The 22,198-nt window shown below is 45.7% G+C and overlaps 1 protein-coding gene across 3 annotated transcripts in view; it reads left to right on the top strand.

The window, feature by feature from the left end:
- FAM120A (family with sequence similarity 120 member A) overlaps window positions 1-6,011 on the top strand; it is a 128,932-nt gene extending 122,921 nt beyond the window's left edge. For 2 of the 3 annotated variants that reach the window (XM_032799578.2, XM_032799587.2), the window contains one exon: window positions 4,115-6,011. In XM_032799578.2, coding sequence (XP_032655469.1) covers window positions 4,115-4,426 — 312 coding nt within the window. In that variant the 3' untranslated portion in view covers window positions 4,427-6,011. The remainder of the gene's footprint in view (window positions 1-4,114) is intronic. The other variant, XM_075073219.1, reaches the window with a different exon arrangement.
- The last annotated feature ends 16,187 nt before the right edge of the window (window positions 6,012-22,198 follow it).

The following is a 22,198-nucleotide window of genomic DNA, read 5'->3' as shown; positions in this document are numbered from 1 at the left end:
GAGGCTACATTAACAACAATGTGTTAACCCTTGAGGACTCAGCACAAGTGCTAGTTCATTCCCTGGGAAATATCCCACCCTTTTCCACCCTCTAACTTCACCACCTCAACCAAGCTACACAATCATCATAGCTGTGCACTGTATTAAATTGTTTGTTTAAAACTTATACTGTCTGTATATCTATATAATAGTTAGTTTTTTGTCCGGTGAAAAATTTTTTCCCTGGAACCTAACCCCTCCCCCCCACCTTTACATTAATTCTTATGGGGAAGTTGGATTCCCTTAACATCGTTTTGCTTAAAGTCACATTTTTTAGGAACATAACTACAACGTTAAGCGAGGAGTTACTGTAGTTACCATGGTGTATGTACAGAAACAATAAGCCGTACGGACAGTGACAGTTCTCCCGGTGTTGTTCCATCTCATTCAGAAGCAAGCCTTGGTTATCTGGTTAGAGGAGAAAAATGCACCCTGCTATGAAGAATATGCCTAGGCCCCATGTAGACAATCCTGATCAGCTGAAGGGGAGGGATATGGGACCTTAACTGAAACCGGTGAGCAAATACTAAGAAGAACTATGGAGTTGAAACAAATTGGCATTTTATATTTCCCACGGCCAACTCCTGCAGTTTTTGTTCACTTTCATTCTGGTCCCCAATTCCTTAAAAAAAAAATAAAATAAAAAAATACACCAAACCAAAAGGTAATGCTAGGATTCTACCTCTAAAGTACTCACTGTAAATACTAATAGGAAATTGTGGAACAGCCTCTGTCCCATGTGAGCACACAGTCCCATCTTTTGGTAATGGTACAAAGAGTCCATAAATCATAGCTTCTGCCTTTTCCATGGTTCTTTGAAACCATGTAACTGAAGCAAATTGGTGTTACACATACAATGCCAATTTGTTTCAGCTTCACATCCCCTCCCGCCCCTGCCCCCCCCCCACCCCCCCCCCCCCCCCCCCCCCCCCCCCCCCCCCGTTTTTGGCTCAGTCTTTCATTCCAGCGGCCCAGCACTTTTGCAAGTTAAATGAGTCCCAGGGGAGATGGATTAGTGGGCAGCTAGTAGACGAGGTGGACAAAAGTACATGATAAATGTATCATATGGCTCTACATTGTGTCACATGGATAGTAGCAGATAGGAGTTGGAGTGAGGTGCTAACAGCTAGAGAAGTGCTCTCTTGTGAGAGAGGAGGGAACTCTTAATTTCAAGTAAAACTCTTTTCAAGTTTTCTAGATACAAAAATTCAAGCTTGTTCTATTTACTTCTTTGTAGTTCTTGCAACCTATTTTCCTTGTCAATGTTTGTGGAAATTGATCTAAATTTCAGTGTGTGTGTGACATCTGGTGTTAATTTCTGTATTTTTAAAGCTTTAATTCTCATTCCCAGCACCCCAATGTAAAGTATTCTGCTGGGATTCTGTACTGAATTTACAGGCCTGGAAACAGAGGGCCTCTGTCTACCCATAGAACCAATATAGTATGTGCACAGCTGTCCAAGTTTGCTAGTGTCATAAGTCTCTTTCCCAGGGAATACCTTTGAGATTGAGAGGGTAGATCAGTCTTCATGATATGTCAGTCTTTGGGTATCAGACAGCACTTAAAAGCAAGGAAAAGGATATTGTAAGGAAATTAATATTGTAAATCTTCTACTGCTGATATAGGGCCAGATTTTGATACCCTTCCTTATAATTAATCCTGTTTATTATGGTAGTGTATAAGGGCCAACCAAGAATGGGGCCGCATTCAGCTAGACACCACACAAGTACTGTAGTAGGTAGTCCCCACCCCAAAGACTTCACAGTCTAAGTAGACAAGACAGACACAAGGTGGGGAAAGAGGTGGAACACACAAGCAGAATGAACAATGTGATGGCTGCAAATGTCACGTTAGTTCCAGTTATTTTTTTGAAGGGTAGGTGTAGTTAGGAGGAGTTCAGCTAAATGAAAAGAAAAAGATAGGAACAGGGCAGGGGAGCGAAGGGTATGAGGGGCAGTTGTGCAGTGAAGCTGAGATGTGAAGGCTGAAAAAGGAAGGGGAAGGTTGGAGCAAACAGCCAGTCAGCACAAAGCAGAACAGGTACCCACAATAAGTAGCATCTTACCCCTCAGAGAGTTCCAATGACTTCATTGAGACAACTTATAAAGTAAGGTGCTACTCAGCAGGAGTGGAGGGGACAAGTTGCTAGTCTTTAATTAATATATTCTTAAGAAATATAAAGAAATACACATTTTGTCACAGGATAACACCCTTAACTCTGACTCGAAATAAATCCCGTGCTTTCTTAGTGGTTTCAAAATACCAACACAGCAAAAAACAACCTGAATAGGACACCTAAAAAGAATGTGACCATTGGTGACACAATATTGATCAGCTTCAAATGCAAGGCTACGTAACATATATAATTTAACTTCGTATTGATATTATACACTTTCCTAGCAAGCCACCTATGCCACACTAATATTAAGGGACAGCAATTCGACTATTTTACCAAAATCAAAAAAGCCCCCAGCAATTCAGAAATACTTTAACTAATATTTCCCATAGTTACAGTTAAGATTGTTGTTGTGAAATTGGGGGCTGTGTAAGATTTACACCATGTCCTTAATGTATTCATTTATTTGCTTTTTTGCTTTAATCTACTCCTGTATCTGAGGACACTGGGGAGAACAGCTAGTGTGCTTTAGCAGGGTCCACATGGACACTTAGTGGCTGACAGGCCAGTGCAGAGTAGATTTACGCTCCATTTTACCACAAACTGGAGCATGTTCATGTAGAAAAGCCCTAAGAGTTTTGTGTTGTCATTTAGCAACTAAATTTAAAAAAAACTTGGAAGTTTTATTGTTGTGTGTTTTGGAATCGTATGGTTTATTATTGCTGCTAATGAAAAGTTAAATGTAGTTTTAATTCTCAAGCCCTTTAAGTCTACATTTTCAGTATTGGCTTTATGGCTTTATTTCATCTGTAGTATGTTTTCTGAGTATTCTGCATTTTGTATATAAGTCACTTTCATGGGCTCTCTTACATATGCACAGTATATGGTGTTACATGACACTACTCGTACCTTTGTTAAAAAATGTTTTATATTGTATTTGAGAAGTAGTATGTGATCATATCATTCGACTACATTGTGTGCAAATGAGGACACAGTTAATGTTGTGTGCTGAATGGTAATTCTGGCATTTCCTGACTCTTACTTACTTAATTATACAGTCTAAAGTAGGGGTAGGCAACTTACGGCATGCGTGCCGAAGGCAGCACGTGAGCTGATTTTCAGTGGCACTCACACTGCCTGGATCCTGGCCACGTCCGGGGGTGGGGCAGAGGGCTCTGCGTTTTAATTTAATTTTAAATGAAGCTTCTTAAACGTTTTAAAAACCTTATTTACTTTACGTACAACAATAGTTTAGTTATATATTATAGACTTATAGAAAGAGACCTTCTAAAAACATTAAAATGTATTACCGGCACTCAAAACCTTAAATTAGAGTGAATAAATGAAGACTCGGCACACCACTTCTGAAAGATTTGCCTACCCCTGGTCTAAACAGTGTAATTATTTCACCTGGTGCAAAGTGCAGCTTCTCACGGGCATGTCAGAAAACTGGGCTGAGCTAAAAGGTGTTCACATTAATTTTCCTTTAAGGACTGAAATTCTTTCAATTGTGGTAATCATAATTATGGTAGCCAGCTCTATAATTTTTGGCTCTTGGTCATAAAAAGCCAATTCTGTAACTAGTTAATTTAAGAAAAAAAAGTTGGTTTCTTTACTGCATAAACCAGGGGAAGCCCAGATATATTGTCTCTGTTATTCCCCAAAGGTGAAATTGGCATAAGATGCTTTGTTTGACCTTGTACACCCCTTCCACAGTGAGGTAAATTTTCAATGTCTGTAGATTGAAATGTTCAGTCTTTAAATCCGTGCTAATCTGGGAATTTAGTATGGTATGTCAACTCTTGTTACGACAGTAGATTGTGTTTGGAATATTTCACGTTAACCTGTAATACTTCTGTCTGTGTCCTACAGCACACTATCGGAAGTGGTGTCAAGATAATCAGTTACAAATGTACAATTGTAGCTTCTTTAATAATGTATTTTCTTTTTTTAAAATAGGGCAAACCTCCTTATGCTGCTTCAGCAGAAGAAGTGGCCAAAGAACTTAAGTCAAAATCAGAGGAATCTAAATCCTCAGTTGTGTCTTCAGATGGATCCCTGGCTGAAAATGGAGTAGTGAATGAGGAGAAGCCAGCTTCCCAGATGAATGGGAATACAGGAGACGTCAGGGGTTCCAACCAGTCTGAAAGTGCCTTGAGTAATGACTCTAAAATGTGCAATACAAATCCTCACTTAAATGCACTAAATGCAGACAGTGTTTGCCATAAAGATGATACTCTTGAGGCTGCTGTCTTAAAAAAAGAAGAGTAAACTTATTTTTTATAGAGGGTGAAGGATGTTGGGAAGGGTCAGGATTAGGAATATCTGGAAAGAAAGAGAGCCTACAGTTACGTACATTTTTTCCTTTCCGTAAGAGAAAAATGAGGACTTTGGAAATTCGGATCCCTCTTTGATGTCAGAGATTTAAACAACACATTTTTAGTTTTAACCAGTTGTAGTCAAAATGCTACAATAAAATAAAAAAGGAAGAGAATGAAGAGCATTTGACTCCCGCACTTAAAATGAAGAATACATAAAGTTTAAACTGGTTATGACAAAAGCTTGTAGTTTTGTTTCTTGAAATATAAGGAAAACAAATTTTGGCAGTCTTTAAGTATATATAGCTTAAAATATAATTTTTAGTACTTGGCACCATATGTATGCCATTATATTTGATTTTGCATTACTGTGTCACAATAAAGCTTTCTTTAAGGCTTTGATTTCATGATTATGGGGGAAAAAAGGCACAACCACAGTTTTTCTTTCTTAAATTTCATCACCGTTGATGTGGTTCTTTTGTGTTAAAATGTGCAAACTATCGATACTAAAAATTAGAGTAATATTGCAGTTCTGCTGATTTTAAATATACATCATACATACTTTGCAAGGAAGTTAAATGGAGATAAACTTGAAATCATAGAAGATACAAATGACCTTTCAAAATAAACACAATGTGTTCTGAAACGTTTTGTGACTAATACCATGCATCCGTGATCAATGAACTATGTGGTTTTGAATCAGACGTAGACCATTAGTACTACTATTTGAGCTAAACTTCTGCATGGTTCATGATTTTTAAAGTGTGTAGTTAATATTATGCATGTTATTGTCCTCTTTCTTCCATTCTTACAAGTACTGTGCCCATTTGCAAAACAAAAAGCTAATAATCAGTAATAGTCCTATAAAAGATGTTAACTATGTTTAGTCATTGACTGATCTTGCTCTAACCTTAAAATTTTGTGATTATTGACCTCTGTTGCATTTATTCTAAAACTTTAAAAAAAAATTATCTAGCCGTTTTTTGAATATCAACGTTACCCTGGTGTACTCATTGCTGTATGCATTATTGTTCTCTGTTGCTGTTTTATGCCTTCATATTAGCAAATATGAAATTCTGTGAAAAACAAAAAAAACAAAAAAAGCTTTGATCTTCAAAAAATACCCCCTTCTGTAGCAGGAAACAAATGGCTTGTTCTTGAGAACTTTCCCATCAAGAATTTAGTATAAGCAAATATACCTGTATCATTTTGATGTTTTTGTTAGTGTTTCCAAACTTAATATACTTCGAAATCAGAATCATTTCTTTATATTTGTTTTCATATAATTCTCCTGATGCTCTTCATCACACATTAGTGATCAGAAATGAGGTGTAATTCCCCATTCCCTGCCCGCAAGAGCTAAGTAGGTATCTTAATGTAAGTTGAAGGGAGTTCTGCCCCAACTCATGGATTGTGCAAGAATGAACTACTGTTGGGTTTGATTGGTTGTAGATGGATTGTGGTGTGGTGTATTTGAAGGCTATTGAATGCAACTTACAATGCTTAATAAAAATCTTTATTCTTTTAGTATAAAATAATGTATGCCTTTTTTATTGTCATGTAGACCTTTAATTAAACATATTGTGAATAAGTTTTCCTGTGCACAAATAAGCTGGTTGTTAGTGAATGACATGATCTCCTAGCAGGTAGAGACAGGAAGCAAAGCATTTTGTCTTCATCCTTACGTAGGGGGATGTCGCCCTTGATGAGAACCATGTTCAGTCCTAATTGTTTTGTTGAACAATGCAGGTTTTATGACTTGGTTAGTAAGTTGCAAGTGTTCAACTTAACTGTTGAAGGCAGCTACAAAAATATAATTGGTCTGAAATTTGGGGGAGGGGGGGAAGGTATATTTTCTCTGAAATATGACATAAGTTAGTCAGCTAGTCAGCAAGGCCTCCAATTCAAAGCCCTGCTGGCAGAATTAAAAATGCAGTAAATAACAAATTGAGAAGCAAAATAATTATCGTTGTGGTTACTTTAGAAACTGCTGTATTTTTGTATTAGCAAAAATAGATGAAACATTGAAAAGAAGAATTTCAGAAGCTAAGGTGCTAGAATCTTCCCAAGGAGCAGCTTTTATTCCCAAAAGAAATGGTGCCCTGTGACCTTGTTCTGGTTCTCTGCAAATTGAACAAAAAACAAAGGAAAATCAAATTCCATGTGACTTCTCTGGCAAACATAATCCCTTCTCTCAGCCCCCAGAACTGACTTGGGTTCCTGGATCTTCAGGGTGCCTCACTAGCTGTGGTTTTTGCCTTATGGAGAGGCTCACGATGAGCGGCAACAATGTTAGGGTGAAAGCAGTACCCTGGATATTCGCCAAGTGCTTGTTAGAGCTTGCCTACACAGGCTCCTCTTGGTTTAGCTTAAACCCCTGGCCAAAGCAACGTAAGCTAACCCAAAAAAGACACCCTAATTCTGGAATAAGAACATCTGCATGGGGTTACACCAGTATAACCATAAATTGACCCCTTAGCTTATACTACTATAACTTTCCAGCACAGACAAACCCTTAGTGGCTGCTGCTTCTCTCCAAAACATATCTATTGTTTTATTGTCTTATATGAGCACCTAGAGGCCCTGATAGAGCACGATACACATTGTAGGTGATAGGCTCTGCATTGAGGATTTAACAGTCTGAATAGACAACACTTATGCAGGGTGAGAGAAGGGAAGTATTCTCTCAGTTTTAGAGTTGACCATACCCAGCTTACGCACACAGAGGTGTTAAATCCTATCTTATAACTAAGGCTATGTCTACACTATGGACCTTGTAGAGGCGCAGGTGTTCTGCTGCAGCTGCACTGCTGTAAGGGCTTCCATATAGCTACTCTATACCTGCGGGAGAGCTCTCTCCTGCCCAGCATAATTAAACCATCCCCAATGAGCGGTGGTAGCTATGTCGACAGGAGAGTGTCTCCTGCCAACATAGCACTGTCAGTGAAACTTACATCAGTCTGAGGTGTGTTGGTTTTTTCATACCCCTGACTGACAAAAATGTTGCCAGCAGAAGTGCTAGTGTAGACAAAGCCTTAGTGATGTTTTTAAAATGTGTTAATTAAAGCACTTAGCCAACAGTTTTAAAAGTCAGCCATTTTCCTAGTCTAGACAGAGTATATATAAGATGGGGATTGGCAACCTTTGGCACACAGCCCACCAGAGTAAGTCCCCTGGTGGGCCGGGCCAGTTTGTTTACCTGCTGTATCGCAAGTTCGGATGATTGTGGCTCCCACACTGCTTCAGGCCAATGGGGGCTGCAGGAAGTGGCGACCAGCACATCCCTCGGCCCATGCCGCTTCCCACAGCCCCCATTGGTCAGTGGGAGTCGCAAACGGCTAAACCTGCGGACACGGCAGGTAAACAAACAGGGCTGGCCCACCAAGGGGCTTATCCTGGTGGGCCACATGCCAAAGGTTGCCAATCCCTGATATAAGACCTGGACCTGTATCATAGCCCTATTGTGCTGCATCTGTACCACAGCAAACAACTCTTCCCAGCAGCTCTGCTCTGAGCTCAAGTATTCAGGCTACTGACCATTGGATTTTATTGGCAATCCTCCCTTCGCTGTTGTCCTGTCCCGTATTTCTGCTGGCAGTCCGTATACCCATTGTCCTGTCCCTCCTTATTTCTCTTTGCTGGCAGTTCGTGTGCAGACTAGTTGATGTTGCAATCAGAATACTGCACCCTGGGTCAAGATGTGGTATCTTAGCCAAAAATATAGGCCACCCTTTGGCTCAGAGTGAAGGGGCTGAAGCCAGTTTCTTGCCATGTGTGGCTGTCATTGGTGAGTATCCAGTCAAGTCCAACAGAGAGCAGAAAACCCCCCAATGAGAATGTGTTCATGGACAGTGGTCGGACTTGTGGGTGTGTGGTCAGGCTGGAGTTTTTCTTCTCTGTGGTGAGATTAGGAAGACCAAGACTGTCCCTGTCCATAAGTAGGAATAGATGTTCTTTAATGTGTGTGTGCTCTGTCTGTGTAACCCGTCTTGTTTTTATGGGCAACTAAGACATCATTACCCCCCTTCAGAGTGGGAGCCAAAGTGAGAGAGTGTCTTCCCTGCACAACAATGTGATTTATACGCAGAGATTTATACATAGAGATAACAGTCCTGAGTTATTTCTCCCAATGCACGATCCTAGTGGATACAAGGCATAGGTAGATTCTGCCTTGTAAGAGCTGGTCGAGGTGAGCCCTGTAATTCCTCCCTTGGGTTGACTTCAACGGCAAAGTTGAGGAAGAAACAACAGATTATACGTTCGTGTAGCTAACTCAATTTTTAAAACACCTTTTGATTTTTTTTTCAGTAAAATCAGAGCCCTAATGACTCTTAAATTTTCAAGCAACTAACATGTAAAATGAGACAAAGTGGGTGAGGTAATAGCTATTGTTAGAACAACTGTGGGTGAAAGAGACAAGCTTTGGAGCTACAGAGAGGTCTTCTTCAGATCACTTTGTCTTTTTCCCTGACAGAGGTTGGTCCTAATATCCTGGGATCACCATAGCTACAACAAGGCTACTGCTAGCATGTAGAATGGTTCTCTTGGAAGTGTTAAGCTGTAGCAAGTGATGGAGCCTGCCTATAAGAAGCAATAAAGCAACAGGGGTCCTTGAATGATCTGCCTGGAGTGAGCTTTGTTGCCTTACTGCCCCTCTGCCTTTTTGTTCTTTCTTTGTAGAACTAGTTGCTAATCGTTTTAACTGTGGTGTTAACTTTCTAATAATGATCTGTCCAGGTTCCGGTTAATGCATTGTTATATCCAATGTTTCATGAGCCAGGTGAATAATTACTGACTATAGGGCAGATTTAGGGCCTTCAGTAAACTGTGTTTTGTACTGAAGGGCTCAGGCTTAAATGGGTGAATTTGAAGGGTCACAAATTTGTGGAGAGAGCTGATTCTGGAAGGATAATACTGATACCGACCACTTGTATATTATAGCAATTTTCATCCATAGAGCTCATATAGTACTGTACCTACAAGGGTAAGCTTTATTATTTCCATTTTACAGATGGCAAAACTCAGGGACAGAGACTAAGTGACTTGACATGTCATGCAGCGAGTGAGTGGCAGAGCTGTTGAGTAGTCTTTCTCCCTCCTGACTCCCAGTCTAATGCACTAGGGTATTGAGGAAAATCCTGTCTTTTCTCCCACAGCTCACAGTTGTGTTTAAATTACATCATTTGATTAGATTTTGAAGATATTCGTTTGTCTCAGCCTTAGCTATATTGTACGACTGCCCATGCCCCCTTATAATAAAAGTGGATTTCTGTAATGCTTTGCAATGTATTATAGGGTCGTTGTAGCACTAATGCAGAGATCAGCTTGGGGGATGCTTTAGTCATCAGATAACACTCTGCAACTGTTCCTAGAATTCTGTTGGCAGAGAGCTCTTGGCTATAGTATTGAACATGCTTTCCCTGGTGGGCAGGTTTGTTTGCTGTCCAGGGTCGTAGTAAAGAGGAGTCTCATGGGTTTATTTTAGTGTAATTTAATATGTATGTGTGATGTGGGTGAAAGACTTTTGGGGGTGGGAGAGAAGCAGGGAAATCTTGCTGCTCTACTGATGGGCACTGTTTTACAAATACTTGTATGTATGTCTATATGGCCTTCTTGATAAGTACAGTGAGAAAATTGTATGCAAGTTTTTCCACAGCTAGCGATCCTTACAGAGTGTGGTTACTAAAGCATGAGCTAAATCCCAGCCCCTGGGGTTAAAGGAGTTGATAGTGCTTCATGATATGTTTGCTGAGACAGAACCCTTGAGCTCTACTGCTGATGCTTCAATGCTAGAAGATGGAGAGGAGCAAGGTGTAGTGAACCAGTCCCTGGACTGGGAATCAGGAGACCAGTGGTGAAATCCTGGCCCTATTGAAGTCAATGGGTGTTTTGCTTTTGATTTCAGTGAGGCCCTGGATTCTGTTCCGGACTCTGTCACTGACCTGCTGTGTGACCTTGGACAAGCCTCTTCCCCTCTTGGTGCCTGTATCTCCCTTCTGCCCCTTGTCTGTTTTGTGCATGTAGATTGTCAGTTTGTGACAGGGACTGACTTATTCTGTGTTTTTGTACAGCAACTAGTGTGATGGGACCCTAGTCATGGCTGTGGCCTCTAGGTGCTACTGTAATGTGAATTAATAATTAGAGCAAGGAAGAGCTTCTTGCATTAAATGTGCACTACACAACCTTAAAAGACAGTTCCTCAAATAATAGATATTGGTTAAATCTGCCTGGTGCCTTTGATGTGCTCACTGGTGACTGTTTAATTATTCTTCTCAGCTTTTTTATTGTGTGCGTTGCTCTTCTCCCCTTTGGATGCAGCATTGCTCCGTAGAGGTTTCTGTGCCCCCCATCCCTCCTTTTTTTTTCCTTTTTTTTTGGTGGTCCTTATCTGATATATGATGCTGCTTAATCTGTTCTGAGGGCTAAATCCTTATTAAATCAGCGCAGCGATGTATAGTTGCAGAAGGTGTGACAGCTGGAAAGGAAGTTTAAAGAAAAAAGTTGAGCGTTTAATGAGGCAGAAGGGAAAGAGAGCGCTTTTCTACCAGAAGCAACCTTCTGTTCCCATCAGCAAGGGGACATTCTGCCCATGAAGTCCACAGAACCCACTTCCCTCTTTGCTGCCTTGTCATCCTGAAATAGGAGCATCTTTGTTTTGATCTTAAGAACCTCATGGGAAGAAACATTCTTGTTTGATTACTGTGGAGATGTCACTTTCTTGCTGAGTTTAACTGAAACCTAGCAGCGAAGCAGTTTGCCTCACCAACCTGAAAATACGGCGACAGTAAAACCTCTTAGGGTGGATAGATTGCCTTGCTCCCCATCCACGTTGGACACAGGTGTGTCTAGCTAACTCTGAGACATTGGGGTAGTGAAAATGTGGCTTAAACAGGAAAGGAACAAAAGGATCAAGTTTTACTAACTGGTACTTCATGGAAGACCTCTGACAAATTACAGTAAATCAGAAGTAGTGAGATTCTGCTAGAACAGGACTTGGACAGCTTACATTGACTGACTGTCCAAGAACTAGAGGGATGATGGAATGAAGTTTGACACAAGAGGAGAGGGGATTGGTGCAGAGGAACTGCTTCCCATGCTGACAGTAGTGTGACAGCCTAGCTTAGGTTGGGTGTTGGGAGCAGAAGGAATAAGTGCATGTTAGTAGGTTTCACTGGATAGTATATTTCAGTTGCAACTTTTCACTGAACAGAGGCACCCTTTATTGATTTTTAACTTTAAAACCCCGCTCTCTGTAAAGAAATAAATTATTTCTGACTACTTCACAGGAAGAGAATTTACAATGAAGTGGAGAGGGTGGAAGCAACCACTCTATGGCAAACTGAGAAGGCACATTGGATGGATACACAAGAGGTAAGCATTTTTGTTGTTGTTAACAGACATATGCAGATGAAGGAGACTTCAAAATAAAACTCTCTAATGCCAGTTCGCTGGGGATTTCAATTCCTCTGATAAGGAAAAGCATAAAGAATGAGCAAAGGTGCATAGTTCTGAAGATAAATACTACAGGATGTTAACCAGCAAGATCAGAAATTGTTTTGGGCTTGTTTCTAGAGACCCAGCTAAGTACTGTATAAAATGATAAAGCTGGTTGAATGTGCAGGCCCACTTGTCATATGAAATGCTTACAGTACATGTGGGATTTGCAGCCCAATCCAGGAGTGATGAAAGAATGACACAATGGTTAAGCAAAGGTCAGTGAATATACTGTAGAAGAACAGGGACTTATTAAACTGGCAAACACTTTAATTATGTTGTTGTATCGCTATTTTATTATAAAAATCTGACTCCTTATGGCACTAAATAGATGCCATCAAAGTCTTCCTTGCAATCTGATAGATGGAGAGCACTTACATGCGCTCTTGTGCAGAATTTCTGAATGGCCATGTGTCCTTTGCTCCTTCATTCACTGCCAGTGTGAAAAAGCTAAAGGTGGCAAAGGGATGGGTCTGTGTCTCTGGGAAGCTGCAAGGCGGAATGTTAGAGTCCAGAGTCTCAGTGACACAGGGAAAGAATTCAGATGAGATAAGGGTGCAGGCTGAGGAGGGAAGGGGATTGAGACACTTCTGTGGTGAACTCAGCACATGGAGTTCATTTCTTTTTTGCTTTTCCTTAGGTGAACCTGTGCCCAGAGAACCCAGAACAAGTAGTGCTTTGGCTGAGTCAGGTGGCAGAAATGAGAGGAGAGTGGAGGGGAGGTGAGTGCTGGTCGGCTTGTAGGGGTAACTCAGCAACACTCACACAAGGTTGCCTGCACCAAGTAAACTTTGTACTCCAGAAAAGTGCCTTTGAGGAGGCCAGTGGCTGCAAAGATGGGAGGTGGATCTGATCAGATACTCTAATTTCAGCCCTCTGGTGGTCTCCTGTCACTAGCCAGTGGTAGTGAATGTGATGGGTTGTCTGTGCTGTTGCAGTGATGAAGCCTCATTACATCCTGATGCAGTGTATGGGGGTACAGACTGAAAGGCATGGTGGCTTTCTGGAGGATGGGATTCAGAACAACTTGGAAACCATCTCAGTTCTGGGGACTGGAGAACTTAGATATTCATAGAACTGCCTAAAATCCATTAAACAGCTCCCACAGATCCCCAAGGCCTAGCAGCCCTCAGACCCCAGCACGTTTGGAGAAGTTTGTTGCTGGGGTGTAAATGTTGGTTGCTTCCCTGTTTGGACAGACTTGCCTGAGATGCACAGAAGGGCAGGTCCCATCCGGGCTGCCATTGTATAACAAGCTGCAGTGCCTGTATATGTATCTGGGCACAGCCAGCTTACATGCTCCTCAGTGAACCAGCAGATTAGCCGGCGTGGTGTCTGTGGACTTATTACTCTCTGACAGATTTAGCACCGCAGCAGCAGTAGGTGGCTTCATTAAAATGCCAGATGATTCACTGGCTCCTCTTGTGGTATGCCCTACACTTGCCCCTGTGCAGGAAATAGTTCTGGGGTTAGAGGAATTGGTGGGAACATCCTGGGACCTGAACCATGTTTCCCCGCTACAGGCATGGCAGGGACATGACCCAACCTCTGTATGATTATCTGGAGGGACAGAGTTTGCCCTCCAGACCATCCTGCCTGCCCTGTTTGCCAGTCCCTGTGACCCAACCTTGCATACCAAAGAGGAGCTTCTCCCTGCGGATCTCTGGGTTTGGGAGGAGTGCTAATCTTGGCCTTCTTCCATCACATCTCTGTAAAGACAGAGGCAACTCACAAGTAGGTTGCACTGTTGTCCAGGCATAGGAAACGATTGGCTTAGGCAGGAGTAATGGCCTTGAGCTAAAGTCTCACTCGTACCCTTAAGTATTATGCCACTATTTGGCCCCTTTGTGCTAGCCCTGCCTCCAGTGCCTTCTGCAGTGATATCTGCAGTCTTGAGGGTTGTGGGAAGCTTCATGATGATTCTGTTGCCCACAGTGAGTAGACCCTGGCTAGGGGATTTGCTGCCTTGGGCAGCTCCACTGACCAAAACTGGCTGTGAATGACATACAGCAGTTCATCCATCAGCTCCATTACAGTCAAATGTTCAAGTGCAGCAAAAACCTGTTGGAGGAGTAACAGATCTGTGCACCTACATGTTAGTTATCAGTGTTCCCATTTGTTTAGGGGGGCACTGCTGTCTTAGGAATAGAGAAAATGTATTTCTATAACAGTCTTTTTTCTTTGCCCTACAAGGGGTCCTTTAAGTTCCTTTTGGAAACCCAGAGGATTCTGCCACCGCTTTCCCATTTATATGTTATCTCCCCCCGGGGGCAATCATCTTTCCAGCTGAGGATAGCTGGATTCCCCTCACCTCTCCCACTGAACTAAGTAGACTGGCTCTGGAACTAGCCTAGCTCATGCCGGCCAGGATTGGAGGAGAGTTGAGGCTTCAGACTTGTATTCCCACCTAATTATACATGCAGGTCTCTTTGCAAGGAAATCTCCTTGGATGACAGTCGCTCCTAAGTCTGTCTAACTGTCCAGACAACCTGCTGGACCGCACTGAAGAGATTTAGGTACTTAGCATTGAAATCTGGATGGTCACCCTTAGACTGGGGAACAACAATTCCTCTTTGAGTGTTTGTTCATGTGTATTCCACAGTAGGTGTGCGTGCTCGCTATGTGCACCGATGCTGGAAGTTTTTCCCTTAGCAGTACCGGTAGGGGAGAGCGCCCCCTGTGATCCCTGGAGTGGCGCCTGCCTGGCACAGTATAAGGGGAGCTGTGCGCTCCCCCTACCCTCAGTTCCTTCTTGCGGCCAGTGAAGGTGCATTGGAACGGCTCAGCTCCAGCCTTACTGCAACTTGTCCCCAGAACTGTTCGTTCAGTAGTCCCTGTAGTCAGTTTAGTTTTCAGTAAAGTTTAGTTAGTAAGCAAGACCAGGCCTCGATTTCAGTAAGGCATTTGACACGGTTCCACATGGGGAATTATTAGTTAAATTGGAAAAGATGGGGATCAATATGAAAATTGAAAGGTGGATAAGAAACGGTAAATGAAGAGCCATCGCCTCGTCCATGCATCGCTGTCGAAATACTGCATTAGACGTGTATTATTATAATGGCCTATCTACCATGGCAGCCTTCGATAGTCATGCCTGCTGATCAAACCACGTAAGCTCGTCAATGCTCTTCTCCTTCCTCTGTGTGTTGTCCAATTGATCCCCAATTTACCACTCACTAAAGGATATCTCTTGTAGTTAAACCCTACACTAACTGCATTAGTTATACCTTGCACTTTCATATTTTAAATTTCATCCTATTTACTTTTACTCCAGTTTACAAATCATCCAGATCTTCTCCCTTGTGACAGTGACTATCACCCAGGAAGTCCCTTTCGGGTTACTGTTGTTGCTAGAGCATTACCTCCAGCTTTGTGATTCATCTGCAAACGCTATTGATGTAGCACATTTCAAACCGGGCTTTTTGGGTGCCAAGGTCAGTAATAAAAGGTTAAACGATTGCCCAACTGATCCGTGGGAACCACTAGTAAACTCCTTTCCAAGCTATTTGCTCCAATCCGCCCAACGTAAGGACGTGGGACTGCGCCGACCGCCGTATATCATACAGAAAGAGTCTGAGATGACCTTGTTAAACTGAGTAAATATGATAATTTAATAGTGATAAAGTGAAAATCATAGCATTAGAGATTAATAACAAGATTATTAGTTGTAAATTGTGGGACCATCCGTTGGAGGCAACAGGAAGGAGAAGGACCTTGGGATTGGTTGATCAAGATACTGATGACTATGAGCTGCCAATGTATATGCGGTTATAAAAAAGCTAAGCATTTTAGGATGCATCATCGATTTTCAGCAAAATAGAAGGTTGAGTACTTATATAAGCACTGTGAGACCTCATTGGAATATGGTGGCAATTCTGTCTCCCATGTTTAAGGTAAATGTCAAACTGGAAACAGGTTCAGAGACGGGCTACTAGATGCATCCGAGATGGAAACCTGGTCTTATGAAAGAGGACTCAAAGAGCTTGGCTTATTTGCTAACCAATAAGAAAGTTGAGGTGGGTATGGCTTGCTCTTTATAAATATATAGGAGGGATTAATATTATGGGAGGAGAGATTATTAGCTTGACCAATGTGACACAAGAACAAATGGGTATAAACTGGACACTAGAAGTGTACGACTGTGATGATGAAGGTTTCTCCATTAGAGGACGTGAAGTCTTGGAACAGCCTTCCAAGGGGATATGCGCAAAAAGACATATTTGCTTTAAGAACTAAGCTTGATAGTTTATGGAAGGCAGATGGATATGATACTTAATTTTGACAATGAGCTTGGATTATCAGCAGATAGTTCCAGTGTCTGTTGATGCATGTTAGATGGGATGGATCTGAGTACTACAGATATCTTTCCTGAATTGGCTGTGTAGTCTTGCCCACATTGCTCATGTTTACTGATCGCCATATTTTGCGATCGGGAAGAATTTTCCTCCAGGGCAGATTGGCAGAGGCCCTGGAGGTTTTTCGCCTTCCTCTGCAGCGTGGGGCATGGGTCACTTGCTGGTGGATTCTCTGCAGCTTGAGGTCTTCAAACCACAATTTGAAGACTTCAGTAACTCAGACATAGGTTAGGGGTTTGTTATAGAAGTGGATGGGTAGGATTCTGTGGCCTGCTTTGTGCAGGAGGTCAGACTAGATGATCATATTGGTCCCTTCTGACCTTAAAGTCTATGAGTCTAAGTCGTGCAGCTCCTCTAGTGTTCTTTGCCAAGGAGTGACCCACACACAGAGTGTCTGTGTTGCTTGGGAGATACCCATATCAGTGAAAGGTGCAAGATCTACAAGTGGTTCAGGCCCAGGACTGAAAAAGAAAGGGACATTAGACCCCGGGCCATCCTGATGGAGTCAGTGCTGGCTCTGACCGCAGCATGCCACTCTGATCTGGTACCCAGCACCACAGAGATCCTCTGGTACCTTCGACTACTTGGCACTGCTCTCCTTCCACGGGGCATGCCAAGAGGACTGGAAAGACTCCTTCTTCGCAACGGCACCGAGGGAAGTCTGAGACAGAGACTGGGCCCATGTCCTTGGTCCCCATTGGGCCCTAGGCCTCCGACTCTCATGGAGCGGAGTAGCCTGGCCCCTTCAGGGCAGGCCTCTCCAGATGTCTGGATGCCATCTACACCCAAAGCCATCCGGGTGGTTAAGGACATCATATCCATGCCAGTGCCGGAAGTGCTGCCCATGTCGGCCCCATGCTCCAGAGGCAAGCTGCCACTGGAATGGTTGCAGTCGCCCTGGCCTGGTACTGGTCTCAGTTGAAGGAATGTTCTCGACACCGCTCACTGCCCAGTGACTGGTGAGGGCTCAGTCCATGTGGATTGCCCTTGACGCCGGGTAGACTGTCTGGATGGGTGCCATCCGATCGGGACTCCTGGCACCACTTGTCTTCTCGGAGTGAGTACAGACGGGACCGTGGCGGACATTGCCAATGGTCCTCGTCTCAAAGGGCGGTACCGCAGTCGGTCGCAGCATGACTGTCAACGCCATTCCAGCTTGGGATCCTGCTCAAAGTCTCTGCCAAGGCACCGTAGCTCCGGGTGTCAATCACGGGCTCCTTGCTGTCACGGGTCTGCCCGTCGAGACCGCTCGCGGAGCAGCTACCACCATTCGTGCCATTCTCCTGCCTTGAGGTCACGGTCCCATGGTCGACATAGATCCCGGCATCGCTGCCACTCCCGGTTCAGAGGCAGCAGCGTGTCATACGCCAGCCCGACCTCTGCTCTCGGTCACCCGTCTACAGGCCAGGCTAGCCAACCTGATCGTCCGGCGCCGCCAGTGCCTCAGCAAGTGCAGTGGCACCGTGCGTTGTGGCCAGTCCAGTGGTGCCAGTGGGCACTGTGGCCTCCAGCACAGCCCCCAGTGGGGGCTCGCTCGGTGGCTGGGGCATCGGAAGCACTATCGGCCTCCATCCCTTGACCACTGAGGAAAGTGTCAAAGGGACCCATTTCCTTGGTGCCGTGCCTGGAGTCCGACCAGGTGGTGGATCCTCCAGTGCCAGCTGACACCCAAAGTACCACACCGGTCTCCTTGCCCCATCATGAGGAGTCGATTGCGGCCCCATCCCCCTCCGTCCCACAGGAGGACTACCGGGCCCATCAAAAATTACTAAAAAGGGTGGCAGCGAGCCTCCATCTCCAGGCAGAGGAAATAGAGGAGCGCCCAGACTCCCTGTTCAATGTTCTGTCCCCCTCAGCACCGGGCAAGGTGGCCTTGCCACTCCACGAAGGGGTGGCGAGAATTTCAAGTGTCCTGTGGCAAACACCAGCCTCTTTGGCTCCCATCTCTAAGAAGGCGGAGTGCAAGTACTTTGTACCCACTAAGGGGCACGAGTATTTGTATACCCACCTGGTGCCCAACTCCTTGGTGGTCAAGTCAGTCAACCACAGGGAGCGACAGGGGCAGCCAGCCCCGACCCCAAAGAACAAAGACTCTCAGAGGCTGGATGCTTTTGGGAGAAAAATTTATTCATCATCAAGCTTCCAGCTGAAAGTAGCAAATGATCAGGCTCTCCTGGGTCGCTACGAGTTTAATCTCTGGGGATCCCTCCCCAAGTTTGAGGATTCCCTCTGGGAGCGTGATAGAAAGGAGTTTAAGGCGCTCGTGGAGGAAGGAGCAGCTGCCACAAGTGCGTCTCTGCAGGCTGCTTCAGATGAGGCAGACACGGCTGCACAGTCCATGGCTTCGGCGGTGTCCATGAGACAGGCGTCCTGGCTTCTGCTCTCCGGGCCGTCCAGTGAAGTGCAGTTATCGATGCAGGATCTCCCTTTTGATGGGAAAGCACTGTTTGCGGAGGAAACAGACACGGCTGCACAGCATGAAAGACTCCCACATAGCCCTCCAGACCTTTGATCTCTGTCCCTGCTCCGGCAAAACCCAAGTTCAAGCCACAGCAGGCTTCCGCCCAGGCCACCCTCCCAAAATATGAGGCCTCCCATAAGAAGCAACGGGACTATAAGAAATAACCCACAAAGACAATACCGGCCTGCCCCGCAGCCTGGGTCTTCTAAGGGCAAGCAGCCGGGTAAAAGGCGGTTTTGACAGGATGCTCAGGGGTACCCCACTAGTTTTCAGCAGGGATCCACCCCTAATAAAGCTCCCTTTTTCCAATCGATTGTGTACGTTCCTCCCGGAATGGTCGCAGCTCACCTTGGACTGTTGGGTCCTCAACACCATCTCCCGAGGTTACACCCTCCAGTTTACTTCCTACCCGCCCAACCACCTCCCACACCCATCCCTCTTGGGGGACCCATCACACAAGGCTCTGCTTGAGCAGGAGGTCGGAAGGCTCCTGGAACTAGGAGCGATAGAGGCGGTGCCCAAGGAGTTCCTGGGCAAGGGGTATTACTCTTGGTATTTTCTTATCCTGAAGGCCAAAGGTGGGCTCAGACCCATACTGGACCTGTGAGGTCTGAACCAGTATTTGGTAAAACTCAAGTTTCGCATGTTTTCCCTGGCCTCCATCATCCCCTCCCTGGATCCCGAAGATTGGTACGCAGCCCTCGATCTGCAGGACGCGTACTTCCACATCCACATATTCGAGGGGCACAGGCACTTCCTCCATTTGGTGGTGGGACAGAATCCTCCAATTCACAGTCCTCCCGTTTGGTCTGTCCACTGCTCACAGGATCTTTACAAAGTGCATGTCGGTAGTAGCGGCCTACCTCAGGTGCCCTGGGGGTCCAGATATTCCCCTATCTGGACAACTGGCTGGTCAAGGGCACCTCCCGATGGCAGGGGAGGGATCATGTGGTGCTCCTCCTATCCACATGTACCACCCTGGGCCTGTTGGTAAACAACACCAAGTCCACATTAGTCCTGGTCCAATGCATAGAGTTTATCGGGGCGCTCCTGGACACAACATCGGCCAGGACGCCTCTCCCCCTAGACAGGATCGAGATCCTGAAAGGGATCATTGACTTGATTGTAAGGTTCTCGGTGACGACAGCTAGGTCTTGCCTACAGCTGCTAGCTGTCGTCACCGAGAACCTTACATGTTGGCATGCATGTATGTGGTCCGCCATGCCAGGCTCAGGATGAGGCCCCTCTAACTCTGGCTGGCCTTGCAGTTCTCCCAGGCCATGGACAGGTTGGACAAGGTCCTCACCCTGCCGAACTCGGTGACTGTCTCCCTGCAGTGGTGGTCCACACTGAGCAACATGAACCAGGGGGTCCCGTTTAGGGGCAGGGCCCTGTCGATGGAGCTGGTGTCTGATGCATCAGACCTGGGCTTGGAGCCCTGTGGGGAATTTTCAGACCCAAGGCCTGTGGTCTCCACAAGACCTGACCCTTCACATAAACGTCAAGGAACTCAGAGCGGTGCAACTGGCGTGTGCGGCCTTCTGCTCACACCTGAAGTGCAAGGTAGTCAGGGTTCTCACGGACAACATGGCCTCAATGTTCTATATCAACAGGCAATGCAGGGCCCGATCCTCCGCCCTCTGTCACTAAGCCCTCAATCTGTGGGACGTCCACCAAAAAGCCTTTCACCTACTGGGTGCCTGGAACGTGAGGGCGGATCACTTGAGCAGGGATTTTTCCTCTCAGCACGAGTGGTCCCTACACCTGGAAGTGGCCTTCTAGCTTTTCCAGAGATGGGGAACTCCCCAAGTGGACCTATTCACGACCTGAAAGAACCGAAGATGCCCCCGGTACTGCTCCGGGGGGGGGGGCCTGGGGAGGGGTGCTATCTCCGATGCCTTTATCCTGCCCTGGTCAGGCCAACTCCTATATGCCTTCCCCTTGTTCCACTGATCAGCAGAGTCCTAGAGAAAATAAAGATGGACAAGGCCAGAGTTCTCCTCATTGCCCTGACATGGCCCAGGCAGCACTGGAGCGGGACCCTCTTGGGCCTGGTGGTGGCTCTGCCGTGGCCGTTGCCACATCGCCCGGACCTGCTCTCTTAGGACTGGGGCCGTCTCCTCCACCCCAGCCTGGCAGCTCTTCACCTCATGGCGTGGCTGCTCAGTGGGTAGGTGGCGAGGAGAGGACATGCTCAGCTCGGGTTCAGTGCATCCTGCTTGAGAGTAGACAGCCCTCCACTTGCTGCTCCTACATGGTGAAGTGGTCTCATTTTGCTAGGTGGGCGACAGACCAAGGTGAATCCCCAACGGCCTCCCCAATCCAGCTTATCCTCGATTACCTCCTCCGCCTGAGGGCCCAGGGCTTGGCGCCCTCGTCAGTCAGAGTGCATCTGGCAGCCGTATCTGCTTTCCATCCCCCAGTGCAAGGTCACACGGTGTTCCCCCATGCCGGTTCCTTAAGGGTTTGGACCAGCTTTACCCATATTCTAAGCCCCTGGTCCTGCAGTGGGACCTGAATCTGGTGCTGGCTTGGCTTACGGGGCCCCTGTTTGAGCCGCTGGTCACATGTTCCTGGTCTCACCTCTCATGGAAGGTGGCCTTCCTGGTTGCTATCATGTCAGCCAGGCGGGTCTTGGAACTCAGGGCCCTGACCTCAGAGCCACTGTGTACTGTGTTTCATAAGGATAAGGTCAAGCTCTGCCCACACCCTATGTTCCTCCTGATTCTCTGTCTACCACATGGGTCAGGACAATTTTTTACCAACCCTTTGCCCCAAACCACACATGACTTATGAGGAACGCCGCCTCCACATGCTCGATGTGAGGCAGGCTCTGGCTTTCTACCTTGAGTGAACCAAACTGTTCAGAGAGTCCTCACAGCTGTTTGTCGCCTCAGCTGAGCGTGAGAGGCCAGCTGATTTCCACTCAGCAGCTGTCCAACTGGATCACTTCATGCGTCAGCTCCTGTTATGAGTTGGCAAGTGTTCCCCCGCCGCCTATTGTTAGGGCACACTCGACGTAGGCGCAGGCCTCGTCGGCTGCCTTTGTGGCCCATGTCCCTATTCAGGACATTTGTAGGGCCGCCATGTGGTCTTTGGTTCACACGTTCACCTCGCACTATGGGATAGTCTCTCAAATGAGGGATGACACTGGGTTCAGCAGTGCGGTACTCCATCCCGGGAACTTGTGAACTCCTACCCACCTCCAGCAGATACAGCTTGGAACCACCTGCTGTGGAATACACATGAGCAATCACTCGAGGAAGAAAAGGCAGTTACCTTTTTCCATAACTGGTATTGTTTGAGATGTGTTGCTCATGTGTATTCCACTTCCCTCCCTCCTTCCCTGCTTCCGGAGTTGTCTGGTAAGAAGGAACTGAGGGTGGGGGGAGCGCGCAGCTCCGTTATACCGTCG

The sequence above is a fragment of the Chelonoidis abingdonii genome, chromosome 17, assembly GCF_003597395.2.
Source record: "Chelonoidis abingdonii isolate Lonesome George chromosome 17, CheloAbing_2.0, whole genome shotgun sequence".
In the NCBI taxonomy this organism is placed as follows: domain Eukaryota; kingdom Metazoa; phylum Chordata; order Testudines; family Testudinidae; genus Chelonoidis; species Chelonoidis abingdonii.
This window is presented reverse-complemented; position numbering and strand designations above follow the sequence as displayed.